Raw genomic sequence first — 21,664 nt, forward strand, 5'->3', positions numbered from 1 at the left:
CATTCGGACACCCCAGGGTGCCTTTGCTTTTCCTCCTCCTCCTCCTCCTCCTCCTCCTCCTCAGGGCGTGAACCTGCCCGGTGGCCAGAAGGAACGGGTCAGCCTGGCTCGGGCGGACGACTGCAACGCGGACGACGTTTACTTGCTGGACGACAACCCTCGGCTGTGGACGCCCACGTCGGGAAGCACATTTTCGAGAAAGTCATCTGGGCCCAGGGGACTCTTGAAGAACACGGGAAGTCTGAGGCTATGCGGGGGGGGGGGAGGAGGAGCGGTGCCCCTGAAAGGGTGGGGAGAATATTGTCTTTTCGTCCCTTTTCTTCCCGGTGGTTGGACATCCTCCCGCCTGTCCTGACGTTGGACACAACGCCTCCCCTCCGATGATAAAGAAAGTTTTCCTATTCCAGAAAAGCTCCTCTTGTCAACTCAGGGCGTTCGGACCTCTGCCTTGGCCCGGCCGCTAGCATCCTTCCTCGCGAGAAGCCCTAGAAGAAGTGGACTCGGCTGAGAAATTATCGGTGGCCTGAGATTCCGCCCCCCCCCCGCCGCCGCCAACAACCACCTTTCTCACGGGAGTTTGCCTTTGAACCTTATCTGTCTCTGATCCGACGTGTACAGGATCCGACCACCGCCTGAACCCAGGGCGGCTGCCGGTTCCAGCAGCTGGCACGAGGTTCGCTAAAAAGAGCGGAAATCCATCCCTGGAATCTATTCAATTGTTCAAACAGAAGCATAGAAAACCCTTTGTCGTCAAATGGCTTGCGAGGGACCAGCTTGCTCTTGATTCCCCACCCCCAGATTCTCTGTTCACAAGCCCATCACTCTTTCCTCCCCCAGACCCGGATTCTAGTCACCCACGGGGCGAGCAATCTGCCCCAGATGGATCCAATCCTCGGGACGATCCAGGGCCAAATCTCGGAGATGGGCTCCGCCCAAGAGCTGCTCGAGCAGGACGGCGCCTGGGCGGAGTGTCCCGCGTCCCCACGCCAGCCAGCGCCGAGCAGAAGGACAGGGGCAGCCACGGCAAGCGGCCGACCCTCGGAAGGGCAGGTGCAAGGAAACACGTAACGTGCGCAAGGGTGCGTGCAAGCACCCTTGAGAAGGGAGCAGATCTTTTGGCTGAGTGGGGGTGTGTGTGTGTTTAGTCGTGTCCGACTCTTCGTGACCCCATGGACCAGAGCACGCCAGGCCCTCCTGTCTTCTACTGCCTCCCGGAGTTGTGTCAGGTTCATGTTGGTTGCTTCGCAGACACTGTCCAGCCATCTCATCCTCGGTCGTCCCCTTCTCCTCTTGCCATCACACCTTCCTAACATCAAGTTTTTTTCCAAGGACTCTTTTCTTCTCATGAGATGGCCAAAGTACTGGAGCCTCAGCTTCAGGATCTGTCCTTCAAGTGAGCATTCAGGGTTGATTTCCTTTAGAACTGATAGGTTTGTTCTCCTTGCAGTCCAGGGGATTCTCAAGAGTCTCCTCCAGCACCACAATTCAAAGGCATCAGTTCTTCGGCGGTCTGCTTTCTTTATGGTCCAGCTCTCACTTCCATACATCATGACAGGAAAAACCATAGCTTTGACTATTCGGACTTTTGTTGGCAAGGTGATGTCTCTGCTTTTCAAGATGCTGTCAAGATTTGTCATCGCTTTCCTCCCAAGAAGAAGGCGTCTTTTAATTTCAGGGCTGCTGTCTCCATCTGCAGTGATCATGGAGCCCAGGAAGATAAAATTTGACACTGCCTCCATATCTTCCCCTTCTATTTCCCAGGAGGTGATGGGACCAGTGGCCATGATCTTAGTTTTTTTGATGTTGAGTTTCAGACCGTTTTTTGCACTCTCCTCTTTCACTCTCATTACAAGGTTCTTTAATTCCTCCTCACTTTCTGCCATCAGAGTGGTATCATCTGCATATCGGAGGTTGTTGATATTTCTTCCGGCAATCTTAATTCCGGCTTGGGTTTCTTCCAGTCCAGCCTTCCGCATGATGTATTCTGCATATAAGTTAAATAAGCTGGGGGACAATATACAGCCTTGCCGTACTCCTTTCCCAATTTTGAACCACTCAGTTGTTCCATGACCAGTTCTAACTGTTGCTTCCTGTCCCACATATAGGTTTCTCAGGAGATGGATAAGGTGGTCAGGCACTCCCATTTCTTTAAGAACTTGCCATAGTTTGCTGTGGTCCACACAGTCAAAGGCTTTCGCATAGTCAATGAAGCAGAAGTAGATATTTTTCTGGAACTCTCTGGCTTTCTCCATAATCCAGCGCAAGTTAGCAATTTGGTCTCGAGTTCCTCTGCCTCTTCGGAATCCAGCTTGTACTTCTGGGAGTTCTCGGTCCACATACTGCTGAAGCCTACCTTGCAGGATTTTGAGCATAACCTTGCTAGCGTGTGAAATGAGTGCAATTGTACGGTAGTTGGAGCATTCTTTGGCACTGCCTTTCTTTGGGATTGGGATGTAGACTGATCTTTTCCAGTCCTCTGGCCACTGTTGAGTTTTCCAAACTTGCTGGCATATTGAATGTAGCACCTTAACAGCATCATCTTTCAAGATTTTAAATAGTTCAACTGGAATGCCATCACCTCCACTGGCCTTGTTGTTAGCCAGGCTTTCTAAGGCCCACTTGACTTCGCTCTCCAGGATGTCTGGCTCAAAGTCAGCAACTACATTGTCTGGGTTGTCCGGGATATCCAAATCTTTCTGATATAATTCCTCTGTGTATTCTTGCCACCTCTTCTTGACGTCTTCTGCTTCTGTTAGGTGGGGGTGGGGGTGGGGGAATAGCAGAAAGCCTAAGAGGAAGGTGGAAAGAATTAGGATACTGACAGGCGTCTGAACCCTCGTGGAGCCTCGTGGCGCAGGGGTTAAACCGCTGTCCTGCCGCCAAAACTGCGCTCACGACCTGGGGTTCAAATCCCAGGTAACCTCGGCTCAAGGTTGACTCAGCCTTCCATCCTTCCGAAGTCGGTCAAATGAGTACCCAGCTCGCGGGGGGGGGGGCAATGTGTGGCCTACATGATTAACTTGTAAACCGCCCAGAGAGTGCTTGACGCGCTATGGGGGGCGGTCTATAAGCAGCACGCTTTGCTTTTGCTTTGCTTTTTGCTTGAATGGAGGCGGCATTTAAGAGACAACCCACCTCTCTCTAACATGGTTATAAGACCTTCTTGTTTCGCCCTCGTTGGGAAACTTTGATCACTTTCCAGGTGGTAAGGAAGAGTCGTCTTCCCGGCCCATTTAATCGCCGGGCGTGGCGTTCTTCAACCTGGGCAAGCCGGTTTAGTAACGTCCTCGCAAGCAGTCCGGTCCCTTCGGTCACCTGGCTTTCACGCCGGCTGCCGGTTCGGTGGTGCCCAAGGCGGGATCTCCTGAGTAGGGTTTAGTCATCGTTCCGCGCGTTAAGCTCTGCGGGACAGCTTTGGGGTCGTGTTAGAAGAGCGTTTCATACACACAATTTGATTTAGGTAGTGGTGGCTTACTGATTCACCCGTACCTGCCACGACTTCAGCTTGGCCTGATGAGATGGGAATGACTGCGATTTTTTGGGGGGGTGCATTTTCCCCTTCCACCTCAATGGTGTTTTGGGTTTTTGCAAGGGAAGGCCAGCTCCCGCTCGTTCTGGAGCCCAAGAAAGTAAAATCTGTCACTACCTCCATATCTTCCCCTTCAGCCCAAGAAAGTAAAATCTGTCACTACCTCCATATCTTCCCCTTCTGTTTGCCAGGACGTGATGGGAACAGTGGCCATGATCTTAGTTTATTTGATGTTGTGCTTCAGAACGTTTTTTGCACTCTCCTCTTTCACCCTCATTACAAGGTTCTTTAGTTCCTCCTTACTTTCTGCCATCAGAGTGGTATCATCTACATATTGGAGGTTGTTGATATTTCTTCCAGCAATCTTAATTTGTGTTTGGGATTCCTGTAGTCCATCCTTTTGCGTGACATATTCTGCATATAAGTTAAATCTAGAAATTAGGAAAACCATATTATCAATGATCCTGGCCTTGGTCTCCAGTGGCACATCTTTACATGGCTGTGGGGATCTGGCAAGTCAGCTCCTCCCTAATTTTGTTCCGGATAAATCGTCACTATCCGGAAACGTCGCTATACGGGGCAAAAAAACCCATAGGAACACATTAAACCCTGTTTAATGCGTTCCTTTGGGAGGAAAACTCACCGCTATGTGGAAATCCTCCATCCAGCCGCCATTTTCGCCACCTCGGTAAGCAAGGAAACCGCGGGAAAACGCTGTGGGCGGCCATTTTTTTTCCAGTGGCCATTTTGGAAGCGCCGATCAGCTGTTTTAAAACATCGCAATGCGAAGATGGGTAAGCGAAACGCTTTCTGATCATTTCAATGCAATGTTTTCCTTATTTAAACATCGCAATGCAATTGCTTTTGCGATCGCAAAATCCGCATCGCTATGCGGATTCGTTGTTAAACGGGGCGCTCGTTATGCGAGGCACCACTGTATTTGTTTGTTTTATTTATAGGCTGCCTTTCTTCCAATAAGGGGACACAAAGTGGCTCTCAATATTAAAAGAATAGAATTAAACACATAAGTTAAACAAAATTTAACAAAACACCAATTACACAACACACTAATTAAAACACAGTACAATGGAATAAATCAGAAACAAGTAAACATTAAAAACTGTCTTCACTTAAAAAGTTCCACTGATTCAGTGGCCCTACTCATGTTGCGTTTGATTCCCGGATTTCAGCTTTTGCCTGGAGGCTCGTGGACTTGAAAAATGACTATATGGGTGTGTGTGTGTGTAAGCACCTGTGTGAGAGTGTGCTTGCTTGTGTTTTGTTGGGGGTGGCTGAGTCCAGTAAAACACCATTCTATTATTGGTTTATTTTATATCCACTGGATATTTATGGTGAATGGCAAAGTGCCAACGCCCAGGGGCATAGAAGCTTAAGGTGGTCTGGTGTCTAGAGTTTAAAAGCCCAGCAAACAAGCAATTGTGTTGTTGTAGCCATTCCAAGACACACAGACACACACACTCCCCACAGCATATATATAAAGGCAACTTACAGGGTAGTTAAAATATTCCAAACAAGGTCCCTTTCTTTAACTGAACATACAAGGGACCCTTTCTTACCATGTGATAAAATTGTAACACATTGATTCTTTGTGAAAAGGTTTACTAGTCACTCCCCAGCTGTTCTGATTGACTTATGTGTGTCTGTGTGTGTTTTTCTAGTTGTCCTTTTATTCTTCTCAGAAGCATTTCTTCTGCAGGACGGTGCACCCAATCTCCTTGTATTCCTGCCGGGTGACCCACATGTCATTAAACGAAGCCAGGCTGGTGAGCACCGATGCAACAATCCAGACAGAGAACATCCTATCTCCTGGTGCCTCCACTTTGGCCAACATGCCTTTGGGTGCAAGAGTCTGGAGTTCCTTTAGAAGTCTTTCCCTTAGACCAGGGAAAAGGGTAGACCCTCCTGCCAGGACCACATTCTTCCAGAGGGCCTGTTGGATGCTGCCGTCACATTTGGAGATGCTGTCCAAGATCATCTGGTGGACCCCGGGTGCTGTGACTCCAGCATCTCCTGGGCTGAAAAGGGTCTCTGGTGCTCTGAAGAGTTGGTCCCCAATTTTGACAGGATTTCCATCAGGGAGAGTGTAGGTTTGAGCCAGCTTTTTGTCTTTCTCCTGCTCAGGGTCTAACGCTACATAGCACAGGTTCTCTTTGATGTCCTTCACAATCTCCTTCTCAGCAGAGCCGCCTAGAGTGGTCCTCACCGACCAGATAGGCGGGGTATAAATTAAATAAATAAATAAATAAATAAATAAAAAGGTATGGCCAGTCTCTAAGAGCAGCATCGCTAAATGTTTCATGATATCCCAGCCTGCAAAGTTCAACCTGGAAATGGCATGAAGCAAGCAATGGCCTTTGTAGATAGGCACAGTCAGCGTGACACCATCTCCGCTATCTAAGACTAAACCAGTGGTACGACCAGAAGCATAGAGGGCCATTAAGGCTTGCAGCCCCACAAACATGGCCGGCACCTGGAAATGCTCAAACATGATCTCTGTCATTTTTTCTCTTTTGGGCATGGGATTCATGGGTGCTTCCATTAATAGCACCGGCCGCTCTTGAGCTCTCAGTCTCAGCCCATGCTTGTATATGTACCTCCAGATTTTCTCCATGTCATCCCAGGAGGTGACTATTCCATGCTCCACAGGATATTTGAAAGATAATTTATTTATTTATTTATTTATTGGACTTATATACCGCCCCATAGCGCTACAAGCACTCTCCGGGCGGTTTACAATTTTAATTATACAGGCTACACATTGCCCCCCCCCCCCAGCAAGCTGGGTACTCATTTTACCGACCTCGGAAGGATGGAAGGCTGAGTCAACCTTGACACCTCTCATGACTTGGGCTTCCTTGCCGACATAAAACTCCCTCTGTACCGGGCCAAACATGATGGCTGAGGAGTTTGCTATCCAGAAAGATCAGCTTTGCACAACCCTGATCCATTCTCAATAACGACAGCAAGAAGTTCTGGTATTCCGGCACAAGACATTCTGTCAATGCAAAGATCAGAGAAATGGGGGTTTCCCACCACTTCTCGCCTTTCTTTTTGGTCTTGCAGAAAAGAATCCTTCGCTATCAAAATGCTAAAACCCCATGAGTCACAAAAAGGGACGTCTCCCTTTTTCCTAGCGATGCACGAGCATATTGCAAATGCTTTATGAAACTGATTCTTCTCCAAAAAGCCGTGAGTGGAATTTTGAGGTTGAAAAGCATCAAAAATGGAGAGGCAGAGTTTTCGTGCTCTAACCAGTACATCTGCATGAATGATGGTAGCCTCTGGTCTAAGATAGCCCTAAACTTGCTTGCTATAGCTGTTACTTAACAATGGATGAGGTAGATCCCAGCAACTGTTTGGCGGTCTCCAGGAAACCAGAAGTAGCCTGTAACCAGGAGACTAACAAAATATCAAGATGCAAACTCATGTGTTTCTTCTAATCTTAGTGTTGGTTGGGATTAATGTACTTCTGGGAAATTCCTCACTCTTGGACTTCCTCAGTCAGGACATGTCAGAGCGTTCATTGTTGGGTGAGGGTCAAAATTAGGCAGAGTTAATGGAGGTGGCTGTCACCTTTCTGTACCTTATACATTTTCATTGAATATTCTCCTTTTTCAATACCTGCTTGTGCAAGAATGGGGGGAAAAACCCAGCCCAGGCTGGCTGGGAGATTCTGCGAGTTGTAGTTAAATAAAAAGGTACTTTCTCCTTCTGTGTCCAAGGTTCGTGAAACATCCTTTATTGGGAGAAAACTGGATGTTGTCTGGGCTCAAACCCACCACTCCTCATTCCTGAGTTAGACCCACTTTTTCAATCGGCATCATTTTTTTTTTTTTTGGAAAACAGTAGAAATTATTTTTCCGAAACATCTCCTTAACGTGCATTTATTTGATAATAAATCACTTTCTTCATGAACTTGAAGGAGTTCAGCTTCACCCAACTTCAGATCCAAGAAAGAGAAAGGAGGTGAAGAGAGAAAAGATAGTCAGCATGGGGAAATCACAAGCACGATCCTTTTAAGGACGACTCCACAAGGGGAGTATGGCCATTGCCCTTTTAAGTCCCCTCCTCTCTCCCTTCGCTGTGACTGCCTTAGAAAGTCAGTGGGGCTTTCTCCTACTAGCTGGAAAAATGGGTGGGTGGGGGGATTCAAAAAAGAAAACAGCTCCTAGTGCTACAGATGCAGACAAGAATTGGGCTTGAGGGTCCTGAAAAAGCATAGGGCAAATCCGGCACCGATCCATCAGGGTTAGGGCACACCTACTGAATCCGGCCAATAGGCATGGGTGACATTTGTGTTCAGATATTAATAGTAAGAACTTAGCAAAATCTGCCAATTTCTGGATAAACAGGAAGAATTTTGGATTTAAAAACCCGAGAAAAGGCAAAATCAAAAGATTCATCCGTTTCTGGACCTGAGCTTTTATAGTGCTTAAAACTCAAATTTCAATCACCATGCAACACAGGGTCTAATTCAGCAGACAGATGGTATTTATTTATTTTATTTATTTATTTATTGGACTTATATACCGCCCCATAGCGCTACAAGCACTCTCCGGGCGGTTTACAATTTTAATTATACAGGCTACACATTGCCCCCCCCAGCAAGCTGGGTACTCATTTTACGGACCTCGGAAGGATGGAAGGCTGAGTCAACCTTGAGCCGGCTACCTGGGATTTGAACCCCAGGTCGTGAGCGCAGTTTTAGCTGCAGTACAGCGTTTTAACCACTGCGCCACGAGGCTCTTAATGGTACCATTTATCCCTTGTAGAATGGCATGGGTAGACCGAAGAGAAAAACCATATATATCTATATATGGAGGACCGCTTTCAAATATGTCTCTATATAGATATATAGAGAGAGGGGTCATGTATTGGTCACACCTTCTGTTTTGTCAAATTCATGGGTGTTTTTTATTTAAATACCTTTCCGATGAATCACACCCGGGCCAAACTCTTCATAATCTTGGAAGGTGACCCACATTTGCCTAAAAGAAGTCAAGCAGGCCAGAACCGAGGCCCCGATCCACACGCAGTACTTCCTCTCCGGGGGGGGGGTGCGATGATCCGGACCGCTCTCCCTATCGGCACCTGGAGCTGCATCTCTTCCTTTCCAGACACGCTCGTCCAAGCCACAGAACAAGGTGGACCCGCCAGCGAGGAGGAGGAGGTCCCCTTAAAGGCTTGTACTCAGTTCTTCTCAACAGGTATTCGGGCTTCGCTTGTATTTCCAACCAGTAATGCATTTACGACTCAGCAAGGCCAGGGAAGCAGAGAGAGAGAGAGAGAGAGAGAGAGAAGATTTATTTTTGCCTCTCCTTTCTCAGGATCGCGTTTAAACCCCTTTCCCCACGTGGGTTCAGGGGAACCGGCGCCGCCGTTTGCGCCCCGTGTTTCTGTCGCAGGTTGACGGGAAACGAGGAGCAGGAAAGGAGGAGGAGGACCTGCGAAGGATTCCGGGGGAGGAGAACCCTCGGCTTCTGAGTCTCCTCTTCTTGCTTTTCCTCAACTTCCTTTCCACTTTTCGCCCCCTGCTTGAAAAGTTAGAGGAGCCAGGGCCTCTTCCTTTCTCGGCACTTTCACTTTAGGTCGGCCTACTCGGAAGTAAAGAACAACTTCTCTCAGGTCCTTGGTGGAGCTAGGACATTCCAGACGCTGGACTTCCTGGTTGTTTTCAGGATGGTGGCGGAGGGCGAGGAAAGAGAGAACATGAGTAGGTTTTATTTCCTTGACTTCTAAATTGTGAGTCTACTGAGGATTTGGGGGGGGGGTCCTGCTCAGTCTGGGATTTACACCCCCCCAAAAAAAAAAAATAGGCCCCGAAGTTCTGCCCTGAAGGCGCTCCCATCCCCAAGGACTGGTGTGGGCAGAAGCCTAGGACTGCCGCCAGTCTGAATTAATGGATTAATGTTAATAACATAATTGCCACTGTCACTTGCTTTTCAACATTCAATTTAAGTCTGGCCTCCTGGCGGGTCAGCTTTCACTCATGTGCACTGAAGGTTTGTGTGTGTGCGTGCGTGCGTGCTTATAAATACCTGAACCTCTAGGATGATGGATTCCGCGCATCCAAGAAAGTGGGTTCAAGCCCAAGGAAGTTTTATTTAAAATCAACTTAAAAATAAACCGGGTTGTTTCTAGTGGCTTCCCCCCCCCCCGCAACCAGGTTATTCTAGAAAGGAAGCCAAGCGCTAGCCTTCAGTTGCCAAGATCTGAGCTGGGTTGTTCATAGTTAGATACTGTACTGTATTTTGCAGCTCCTTAATTCACAGGGTCGCCCGAAGTCGGAAGTGACTGGAGGGCACAGAGCAAACGACCGTCCTTTGAACCCTGGGCCATCCAGAAAAGCATTTGTTTCAGTTGGGGTATACAGGCTTCTCTCTTTCTTTCCCTGAGCTTCTTGGTCAGGGAGGGTGGAATCTAAAAAACCAGCTGTCCGGAGAAATTAAATTTAATCCCCATTAAAGAACACGGAGGGAAGGAAGCCACTTAAAAAAAAAAATCCACATCCACCCCATACATCACTAGGGAGTCCCGCGGGGGGGGGGCGCGCTTTCCGGATGGTTAAAAATGGTGCCCAGAGAATTAAAAATTCTACACCACGTGTGTGTTGAAATGCGCCCAGAAATGTGCCCAGGGTCAGACCTTTTAAGACCCCGGCTGAGAGCGGCCTTCCCTCTTCAGAAACAAGCCAGGAGGTGGAGCTGAATGACGGTTTTTTCCTTAATAATAAGCACCCGGAGCAAGCGAATGGGGAAATAACCCGACCAGCATCGGAGGGCACGGGGCTCAAGGCGATCCGGGTTGTTACTCCGCAAAGGAGCCATGATCCGAAAATGAGCGCTCCTGGACGGGGCTTGCAAATGGGGCGACCTCTTTTTTTTTCTCCCCCTGGGATCCAGCAACCTGGACTACTGCATTTTATTTTATTTTTAAATAGAGCCTGAGCTTCAAAGAGCTCATTCCCGGCTCCCTCCCTCCCCTCTTTCCACCCCACTATAAACTGTTGAGTCTGGGGCCGGTCTCAAAACAGCGGAATTTAATCAGGATTTCCCAAACAGACATTTCCAGGTTGGATCGAGTGGTAAAGGGTGAGGGCAGGCAGGCAGGCAGGCAGGCAGGCAGGCAGAAAGAAAAAGAAAGAAAGAAAGAAAGAAAGAAAGAAAGAAAGAAAGAAAGAAAGAAAGAAAGAAAGAAAGCTTTCTTGCTTGGTTGGGGGCTGGAATATACCGCGGGGGAAAAAATCCTTACTTTTGCTCCCTCTCCAAAATGCAAAATATAAAAGGTACACCTTACACTCCAATAGACACACCGCGGGAAGGGGAAAGGGGTGGTGGTGGAAGGAACCCTTTAAAAAAAGCGCTCTTAAACTGGGGAAAAACTCCAGAGCTCAGACATTTCCCAGCTTTTCTGTGGTCTTGTCGATTTCACCCTAAAAGAGGGGGGGAACGGATGCGAGAACCCCATCCCGACCAAATGAAATCGACAGTCATGTCCGCTGCCCTTCCGTTTACCAGCCCTGACTTCCGAGGAGAATCCTTCTTCCCCCCCCCCGCGCGCAGCGGTATTTACTCCTGAGTAAACCGGCAGAGGGTGTGGAGGGTGCTCCCTCCAAGCCAACCGGTGGGGGTAAATAAAAATAAAAGAGCCAGGCATTTCCATATTGAAATAGTTACACGTGCGCAGTAAATATAATTCGGGAGATGCTAGAAAGGCTATTTCCCGAGAAACAAACCGGCAGCGGAGAGAAAGAAGCAAGTCTTTAATTGGGGGGGGGGAGGGGGAGGGAATAATTGAGAATCTCAACTGCAAAGGAAGGGCGTCCGTCCCCGCTTACAGGTGTCATATTCCGGTAAAGGAGGAAGCCCTGGTCGGCGTGGCAATTCGCACCGAACCGGATTCTGGAACCGGAGAAAGCCAGAGAGACGGGGGGGGAAAAAAACCAAGATATTTTTTGCTGAACTTAAATTCCGGGGGTGGGGGGGGGGCTGTCGGTAAAGAGAGGAAGGAGTTGAGAGCAGTGCAGGAGTATTCCTAATTTTTAAAATAAGAGTAATACTTGAGAAGCCTTTCCATGATTGATTAGCGCTGCCTGCCGGTCCAGGCGCCCTTTTGGAATAAAATCAAATAAAAACCACTCGTTTGGATTTCCAAGTAGCGGGGGAAGAGCACAGGCTAACTCAGAAGGAGGAGGGACCCTTAAAATTAGTGTCGTTTAATTATATTCGATTTTTTTTTTTGGCCTGGACAGCAAGAACGTGACAAAAAGGCCTGTATCACTATTGCGCCAATACACACACACACATCTTGCGTGTGCCCGCAACGTTATTGTCAAATCTATAGTGAAGGGTCTCAAACCGCTTTTTTTTGGGGGGGGGGCTGTCTTGGCTCAGCGCTTCCTCCTGGGGAGGCTTAAAGTGGTCTATTCCCACCTCTCTTCCTTGGAGGGAAGGCAGGAGAGCCGAATTCTCTTGACCTGGACCGAGTAACGGACAGATCCGGAGTAAAGGAAGTCGAATCGGTTTCAAAAGAAAAAGTAAACAGCCAGAAAAAAGTTGCACTTCTGACTCCTCCGGTTTGAACCCGCTTGTCAACCTGGAGGCTTCAGAGATACAGTATATGAATATATATTTATTTATAAGAATTATTATGACGAATTTAGGATTCAACCATCCAGACCTACACCCTTCCCGGGTCCCAAACGCCTCGCGTCCTGGTTTCGACCCGGAGCCCAGAAGTCAAGAGCGAACCAATTCCGGACCAAATTTAACCAAACCGCCAGAATCGCGGACGTTGGAGGAGGAGGGGGGGGGCAAGACAGGGGGACGCACCCCCCACACACACACACCCCTCCTCAGGCGGCCGGAATAAAAACTCCAGCCTTGGCCCCTTTCCTCGTTGCCACAAGCACGCGAACAAGGCAAAAGAACGTCTCCACCTTATTTTGCGGTTCTCATGGATGGGGGGATTAAATAATCATTTGACAGCTCAAAGTATCTGCGAAATCATCCCATTTTCTTACTCTTCCCCCCCCCCCCCGACATCCCTTCATCGTTTCATTCGCCACCGACAACAAAACTGGAAATAACTTTTTTTTTCCTCCCCCAAAAGAGAGAGAGAAAGAGAAACGAGATCAATATATTTATATATTGGCAAAGGTGCCCCCCCTCCTCCTCCCTCCAGGAGAAATGAACCGGCGTCGGGGGGGGGGGGAAGAGCAGAGAAAGAGGAAAACCGCCGCCACCGCGAAGAAGGGGGAAAAAACCGAGCGCAAAAGACGCGTCTCTTTTCCGGGGGGGGGCCGCCGTCTCCCTCCCGTCGGCTCTTGATTTCTCTCGGCCTGTTTTTCCCTTGGTGGCAAAAAGTGGCAGCTGGGAACTTTTCTCTCTCCGCCCCCCCTTCCCTTCCCGCCCCCGAGCTGTTTCCAAGTTCTTTTTGGTTTTTGTGTGTGTGTGTGTGTGTGTGTGTGTGTGTGTGTGTGTGTGTGTGTGTGTGTGTGTGTGTGTGTGTGTGTGTGTGTGTGTGTGTGTGTGTGTGTGTGTGTGTGTGTGTGTGTGTGTGGTTTTTCTTCTCCTCTTCCTCTCTCTCTCTCTCAACCCCCCCCCCCTTTATTCGAGTCCCCGGTTCTCTCCTGCCTTTCAGATCACTGATCTCGCCCCCCCCTCTTCTCTCCTCCACCCCCCACCCCCATTTCCCCCCCCCCGGGCTTTCCCTGGGTCTGGCCCTTGAAGACAAGGCGACCTTTTCTGGCTTCCTAACCCCTCGCGGACAATATTTCAAGAAGGAAGGGACCAGCCAGGAAGAGGGGATATATATATATATATAAATGCATAAATATATACCTGTGTGTGTGTGTCTATGTGTAAAAATTTGTTTGTCCTTCTGCGTCCTCCTTGGAAAGCTGTGCGGGAGGGGATGGAAGTTGTCATTCCTTAATAATTGCATGCTGAACTTTGCAAAATGGCCCAGATTATGAGGGGTCACCGGAGCGGTGGGGGGGGGGGAGAGATCAAAGTAACTGGGAGGAAAAAGGCGATTTTTTCCCCGGGATAGAAAAGATCAAGGCTGCTGGTGTCAAAAATAAAAATGGATCACCAGAAAAGCTCCTACAAAGTGTATAAGTGCTTGAAATGAATATATTAATAAATTCAAGAAATATAGGGTGTGTGTCCATACACGTGTCTATATTGGTGTGGATACCCTTCCATTTAAATATATTTGTTCATTTTTTTTCCAGTGCAATCTTCTCCCTGGAGAGCGAGCCAGGATGCGTGCCTGTGTTTTGTGCCTCAACTTCACCGGGTGCAATTTTCTAACTCCTAGGATCATCACCATAACTACTCTATGCACACTCGCTTAACTTCACCACGAACACTTTCAGTTTATATTAAAATTCCATTCTAAACGAGGAAAACAAACTGCAGAGAGACTGGTGGAAAAAAAGACACTGAAGCATGGATGATATTGCTTGGGGCAGAAGGGCAGTTAACTGTGGAATTGGGTTATCACCCACGGATTAGTGGTCAGAGGCAGAAAATGCGTTTTTTTAATTGGTGCTGGAAGCTCCAGCGACTGCAGGATATTTCTAGTCTTTTTTACTTTCAAGGCACGTGTTGGGACCACCGGGGGCTGGCAGGGATGGTATTGCAGATAGGTGAGATATAAATAAAATAAATAAATAAATAAATAAAATATTACAGACGACCAGGTTCTTTGCTGGTAAACATGTAACTGGCTTGTGACGTCCATTGATTGTCACTGCTCGTCCAACCATTTCTCTGGACTGCTGACCGAAATGAGAGCGGGGAAAAAAAAACCCATCCAGTGGTTTAAGGGTAACTTCCTTGTTTTCTTCCACGGCTTCCCTTATGAGCCTGAATGGGAAAAAAGCCATAAACTCTCTGTATGGATGGAGGGGATCCAGGGAAAGCCTAACCTGCCCTTGCCTTTTTCTTCGAGTCCAACTGGCCGGCCTGTGACATTTTTTTATTTATTCAATTTTTATCCCCACTCCCAGGAGTGTCCCAGCACCGTCCCGGGTGGGTTGTTGCAGAACACGTATCATAGAAAATACAAAATAAAAAAATAAAAAATAGAGACATTAAAAAACCCGCCACATTTTCCAGGTCAAAAAGCGGGGATTTACAGGAGACAAGAAGTCCTTTGAGGAGGCTGTGGGGAAAAGGCTGCTCTGCAGGAGATGATGATGGGCAGCCCTGGCCCGGCTTTTTTTTGGGGGGGAAGTGGCCCAAGGGCCACGGGACTCCATTTGAGCCAAGCAGCCTAAAACCCCCCACCCGGCTTCCCCTTCAGGTGGCGGGGAGTTCCCCTGGACAGGCCCGAGCCCTGCTCCGGAGCCCTCGGGGGAGGGCCGGCAGGAAGCCCCGCTCGCTCGCTCGGCCCTTGCTCTGGGCGCACCCACGGAGGGGGGGGGGAACCGGTCTCTCCCGGCAGGACCAGGCCCGGCGGCGCCAGCCCAAAAGCAGCCCCCCCATCATCTCCCCCGCCCTCCGTCGTCTCCATAGCGACGCGCCGACGCCGCCCCGCCCACCAAACAAGGCAGAGGCGAAGGAGGGGAGCCAGAGCGCCCCCAATGGCCGCCAGCGATAAGGGAGGCCCGCGGGTGGGGGGGGTCCCGAGGGGGGCTCCCGAGGGGGGGCATGGGGGATCCCGAGGGGGGGTTGCCATGGGGGCCTTTGGGGGCCGAGGGGGGGTCCCGAGGGGTGGGGCGGCCGAGGGGGGGCGTGGGGGGTCCCGAGGGGGGGTCCCGAGGGGGGGGTCCCGGCCGAGCGCCATCCCGCTCCGCCTGCTGACCCTCTCCCTCCCCTTCTCTCTCTCTTCCCCGCCGCCCCCCCCCCGGGCAGGCCGCCTACTCCAAGCGGGAGCAGTTCCGCCGTTACCTGGAGGGGGGGCAGGTAGGAAAAGGGGGGCCCGAGTGACCCTGCAAGGTGGGTGGGTGAGGGGGGGGGTCCGCTTGACCGGAGGCGGGAAGGGTCACCCCAGGGGTGTCCGCAGTTGCTTTCAAACCAAACAGGAGCTTTCCTGAAACATCATCATCACTTGGGAGCAGCAGCTTCTCCGGAAAACCCTGAAGTGGAGGCTCTTCGCTTGGAAGGAGCAGAACTGAAAGAAAAATACACGGGGCTGTGCGAGAAGAGAACAAAAAATATTAAAAGCAAAGGTACAAGTTTAGCAATATCCACCACCATTTCTGGCCTGTCCAGACTTGATCCTGCCGCTGGCCAACTTTACTTAGCACAACAAAACCTGCCTACATGGGGAAAGTGGCTAGTGGCTGGAGGTGTTTCCTCAGCTTTGTGTTTTTCTTTTCTTTGCAGATTGCTCAGTATGAACCACCAGAAGAAGAGAAGCCGGGAGAATCAAGTACTTTCATTCCGTTTAAATAAAAGATTATTGTCACATTCCATGTGCATCATGGCTGATTTTTGCAGTAATAAGCTTCTGGGGGTTCTTTGAGACCTAGAAGGTTGGGATGCTTTTAACAAAAACTAGGCAAGTTGCATGTCAATTTTGCTCCCCTTAGGGAAGTTGTATGAATGGTGGCACTGTCATAATCTTGATTTTAGTTGCCAAATGTTGATGATTATTTACTTCTAGAAACCTAAATCCTTCACTTTGTGCTACTTTGTTTTCTGGTCCTTCTTGGAAATGAACTACCTAACCAAGAAGTGTGTTTTATTAGAAAGGACTGCACTTTAGTGGTAAAAAATGAGCTCTCCGTGCAAAAGGTTCTAGTTTCAATTTATGACATGTCAATCTCCTGCCTATGTTTACTAAAACAAAACATTATTGCACAACAAAGGACTAACTGGAGATCTGAGAGTTATATGTACACATTGTAAGCAGCCCCGTATCTCCAAAGAGATTTATGGGGGTGCAGGAAATCGGGACGAGTAAGAAAACCAGACAAACTTCTAACTGCTGAGCAGAGCCAATTGAACTCAGCCAAGTTCTATCTAAATTTTCTTCCTCAGAGGCCAATCTCCTTATTAAGAAAGCAACACAGACATAACCATGAGATATACTCAGAATGATTTGGCTCTGAAAGTTTGGTAGCAAACCCACGTGGCCAATTAGACATTCAGCTGGTCTGTTCAAGAAACAAAGCTTCTACATAGAAATCAATCATTACTGTTTTATTAAAAAGAATTACTTTAGAAAAGGTTTCAGTTGATAGTAAATTAAGTCAGTAGGTACATTTTCATTCAAGACTAACGGAACACACCACTTCCCCACTCCAGCTAAAAAAATAAAGAAATGCAACTATGCTAACTAACAAAAAGCATAAATCATCCATCTCACGTGTCTTGGGTCTTCAAAGGCCATTATGGGAAAAACACGTGTCTGCCCCTTTCTCAGGCAAACTCCATCTTTCTTCTCACTTTCTCCTCACTCTTCTTCTTCCCAGAATGCCTCCTGGGCCTTGTTGTCCCGCCTAACTTTCTCATGGGGCTTCAGTTGTTTTCATACTTTGTGGCAGAATTATTTTGACTACGAAACTCTCTGCTCTCTGCTCTTCTTAGCAACGAGATAACCAGAGAGCGAAGCTTCTCTGGAACAGCATGTAAAACTTTCCTACTACAGAACAGACTTTAACTCAAAATGGATGCTATTGGGACAATCTTAGGACTACATATCCCATTCTAATACACATAAAAACACAAATCATCACATGCCCCCCCTGATTATCGTTAAAATTCAGAGCAGTTAATCTGATCTAATTTTAAGAAATCAAGTAAAAGTAACTAAAAAGTAATTCAAAGTAATTAACTGGTTACATCTCAGAATTCAACTACAGATTAACTATTACAATACTGAAACATAGCACACTGTTGAATACATTGTTTCAACGTTCAGGTTCATAAGAATCTTCACAGTACATTCTAGAAAGACCATCTGCCACTACATTCAATTTTCCAGGAATGTGTTGAACTTCAAAATCAAAATCTTGCAATGCTAGACTCCATCTCAACAATTTTTGGTTGTGAGATTTCATCTTCTGCAACCAAACTAAAGCTCTGTGATCTGTTTGGAGTGTAAACTTACGACCCCATAGGTAAGGTCGAAGTAAATTAAGAGACCAAAAGATAGAAAGAGCTTCTTTTTCAGGTACTGCGTAACTTCTCTCTCTATCCAAGAGTTTTCTAGAGAAGTATGAGATAGGGTAAAGGTTCCCATCTTCTCCTTGCTGTAACAAAACAGCTCCCAGTCCTAATTCAGAAGCATCAGTTTGTAAAATGAATGGTTTGTCAAAATCAGGGGATTTCAGTATAGGCGCATCCATAATCTTAGCTTTTAAAGCTTCAAAGGCACCTTGACACTCTGGTGTCCACTTTACCTTGACAGGCTGTCTCTTCCTAGTGAGCTCTGTCAGAGGTGAAGCCAAATGACTGAAATCAGGAATGAATTTTCTGTAGTAGCCGACTAGGCCCAAAAATGAGCGTACCTGTTTCTTAGTTTTTGGAATAGGCCAATCATTAATAGATTGTACTTTAGCTTGCAAAGTCTGAATTTCTCCTTGCCCAATCAAATGACCTAAGTACATGACTTTTCCTTGCATCCACTGACACTTGCTGGCTTTGACTGTCAGTCCTGCTTGCTGAAGTCTGGACAAAACAGTTTCAATGTGAGACATGTGAGAATCAAAATCAGAACTGAAAATGGCAACATCATCAAGATAAGCACTTGCAAAAGGTAAACCTTGTAAAAGTTTGTCTATCATCCTTTGAAATGACGCACCTGCATTCTTCAAACCAAATGGCAATCTGCGGAAACGGAAAGTTCCCACGTGCGTGATGAAAGCGGTCTTATCTCGTGAATCTTCAGCCAAATCTAACTGCCAATAAGCATTCTTTAGATCGAGAATGCTGATAAACTTAGCCTTTGAAAGATGTTCAATTAAATCATCCATTCTAGGCAATGGGTATGGATCTGGAACAGTAACACTGTTTAACTTTCTGTAATCAACACAAAATCTTACTTCCTCGAGGATTTCACCCAAAGCGTTACGTTTTGGCACCAGAACCACCGGAGAAGCCCAAGGGGAGAATGACGGTTCAATCACCCCCAAAGATAACATCTTTTGTATCTCTTGTTCAATTTGGATAGCATGATTACCAATTGCTCTATATGGGCTAGACCGTATGGGTTGGGCGTTGTTCTCAGTAGTTATCACATGACTGATCAATTTGGTGTAACCTGGTTTATCTGAAAACACATCTTGGTATTGTTCTAAAATTTGAAACAACCTCTCTTTCTGATCAACGGTACCTGTCAAAACAAGATTATCAGACCATGTACCTGCATCTTGCAATTCAGACAACATATCAATAGGTTCATTTGCAGCATGAAAATATTCAGCATGACATTGGAAAACCATTGCAGATCTATCTTTGTACAGTTTCAAACTATTGACATGATAAAGAACAGGTTTCTTATTAGAATCCAACATTTTGACAAGATAATTGACATTTCCCAGTTTTTGAACAATTTCACCTGGACCTTCCCAGACAACTTCTAGCTTAGAAGGTCTGAGTGGGTTCAGAACAAGTACCAAATCACCCACAGAAAATTCCCTGTGTCTGGATCTCTTGTCATGGAAGAACTTCTGACTTGCTTGAGCGTCCAACAAATTGTCTCTGGCTAACTCCTGGACAGCCAAGAGTTTCTCTTGAAGTTTTCTAACAAAATCAGCAACTGGCACAGTACTACTTTTAACCACACCTTCCCAATTGGATTTCAGGAAGTCCAATGGTCCTTGTAGATTTCTTCCAAACACCACCTCACTTGGAGAAAAGCCACCTAGTGAAGAATGAGCTGAGCTACGGTAAGCAAACAAAGCAAAAGGCAAAAGCTCATCCCAAATGTTTCCATATTCTTGGGTCAAAGTTTTAATCATCCTAAGCAAAGTTTGTTGACCTCTTTCCACCATACCATGAGATTGAGGATGATGGGCCGTGGAAAAACTGATGGTTATTCCACTTATCTCGCAGATCTTACGCATAAGTTCACTTGTAAAGGCTCCTGCTTGATCACAAATTATTTTGGATGGTACTCCAATACGTGAGCACAAGTCCACAATAATTCTAGCTATGGTGGTAGCTGTCAGGTTGCTAATAGCGTAGGCCTCGATCCACCTACTGGCAGAACAGATGAAAGAAATGATGTATTTCTTCTTAGATTTAGTAGGAACAAAAGGTCCTAGCACATCCATTTGCAAACACTGGAACACTTGGTCAGGAATTTCCATAATCTGCATTTCGGCCTTTACCTTGTCAGTTTGATGGCCTGTGCGTTGGCAATAGTCACAAGAACTGACATAGTCTTTTACAGTTTTTGAAATACCAGGCCAGTAAAAATGTTGAGATATCCTCTTTAGGGTTTTTTGTATTCCCTGGTGCCCACTACTCGGATGGTCATGAGCCATTTCTAGTATTCTCAGTCTATATTCAGTAGGCACGACTAACTGTTGAACAGGTTGGGCATCCAAGTTGGATTTGGGGAAATATTCTCTGTACAAAAGTCCATTTTCTCCCCACAGGAAACTAACTTGCTGATGCGCAGGACGTTCAGCATAGTTCTCTGCTTGTGACCTCAAAGAAGCTAGAGAGGGATCATTAAGTTGCTTCAGTCTAAAGTCCTCTGATCCCTTAGGTATCACCTCCTCCATTTTAGTTTCAGTTGTAGCTGCATTATCAGGTTCGGTCACAAGAGGCTGCTGTTGGGTAAGGTCTCCACCTGAGCTATCCTCAGTGGATTCCTGCTCCCGTTCAAGATGATGCATCTCTCTACTTTGAGAACGCGTAACTACCGACATTGAAGTTGCATTTTGACTCTGCATGTGATCCAAAAAAGCAAGATCATTTCCAAGAAGAAAATCAGGTTTTCCCTCATGGGTTAAAATATGTTTTGCCCCTGACCAGCTCTTATACGAAATTTTGACATAAGCTAGAGGAATAAAACGCTGATCAGTCTCTATAGATCCATAAGTTTTTACTGGACACCTCAGGTTGTTCAAGATTAAGGTGGGGTCTAGAAAACGCTTGCTTATCGAAGAAATGTCGGCACCTGAGTCACGAAAAGCACTTAAAGCCACATCACCTTCAGGTGTGTGAAGAAAAACCACCTCAGAAAATGTGCGGGTTGCCCAGTCCCTTTGTGCAGTTGGTACTATGCAATCAGGATCCATAACAGAAAACCTTTCTCCTGATGCAGTCTCTTTTACAATTTCTGAGGAAATTGAAGCAATTTGTAAGTCCAAAACTCTAGGCACATATTGGTTTACTGCTGCCTGCATTCCACTGGCTTGCGAAGGGGTTACAGTTAGGTTAACTCCTTCCTGACTCTGTGAAGGCACAATGCTTGACTGGTGAGGCACAGAAACTGCATTACTGGCAGCTGGCACTTGCTGAGTTCCTGCTGGCACAGAACTTACATACGCCATCTTGGGTGTGCCTGCTTTAGATCTGCGTGGAGCTGGCACAGGTGCTTTCCTAGCTGGCTCCTTAACTTGGCTAGCTGGCACATTCAACCTTGGGCAATCTCGTCGCAGATGAGAGCCACCACATTCAAAACATTTAAGAGGCGTTTTACTCTGGCTAGGAGCTAGACTCCTGCGTTGCTCAAATGAACTTTGCCTGGGCTCTTGAGGAAAAGACTTTCTAAATTCAGGCTGACTCTGTCTCTTAGGCGCTACTGGCGCAGTCTTTGGCCTAACAGGTAGGTCATCATGGTAGTAAGGTAGATTGCTTCTATCAACACTGGTTATTGAGTCCTCAGACTCCTCTTTTTCCTTCAGCTTATTAACCAAACGCTCCACCTCTGCCTCTCTGTACTGCTTCAATAACTCATCATCAATGTTCTGATTATGAATAGATTGAGTGTGACAAGCAACAAAATCTGCAAACATCAATGTTAACTTATCCACTTGTGATAGACTCTTGTTAGGATCAGGACGCTCAGCACCGGCTGCTGCTGCTGCTGCTGCTCCTGCTGTCCCATCAGAAATGCCTCTGCCTGGCACTCCCCTCCCTACTGGAGTGCTGGCACCCGCCATTTCCTCTGCCTGATCCATCTGTTGCAACTTAGTCCAAG

The 21,664-nt window shown here is 47.2% G+C and overlaps 1 protein-coding gene across 2 annotated transcripts; it reads right to left on the reverse strand.

Annotated features, from left to right (window-relative positions):
• Positions 1-4,274: 4,274 nt before the first annotated feature.
• On the reverse strand, positions 4,275-6,443 carry LOC110086817 (uncharacterized). Of its 2 annotated transcripts, XM_078386853.1 has the most exons (3): positions 6,382-6,443; positions 5,798-6,213; positions 4,275-5,731 (listed from the first exon to the last, which is right to left on the reverse strand). In XM_078386853.1, exons 1-3 carry the CDS (start codon positions 6,441-6,443, stop codon positions 5,226-5,228), a joined length of 984 nt encoding a protein of 327 aa, XP_078242979.1. In that variant the 3' UTR covers positions 4,275-5,225. The 2 variants fall into 2 exon arrangements, with proteins under 2 accessions (XP_078242979.1, XP_078242978.1); XM_078386852.1 differs by having other exon boundaries at positions 4,275-6,213.
• Between the last annotated feature and the right edge of the window lie 15,221 nt (positions 6,444-21,664).

Source organism: Pogona vitticeps, chromosome 2 (genome assembly GCF_051106095.1).
Source record: "Pogona vitticeps strain Pit_001003342236 chromosome 2, PviZW2.1, whole genome shotgun sequence".
Classification (NCBI taxonomy): domain Eukaryota; kingdom Metazoa; phylum Chordata; class Lepidosauria; order Squamata; family Agamidae; genus Pogona; species Pogona vitticeps.

Excerpts from the sequence above, each read along its gene's own strand:
- LOC110086817 (XM_078386852.1), bottom strand. The coding sequence starts at position 6,443 with ATGTTTGGCCCGGTACAGAGGGAGTTTTATGTCGGCAAGGAAGCCCAA. Across the intron at positions 6,214-6,381 it reads GCCCAAGTCATGAGAGGTGT|ATTATCTTTCAAATATCCTG; the intron begins CAAGGTTGACTC and ends ATAAATAAATAA.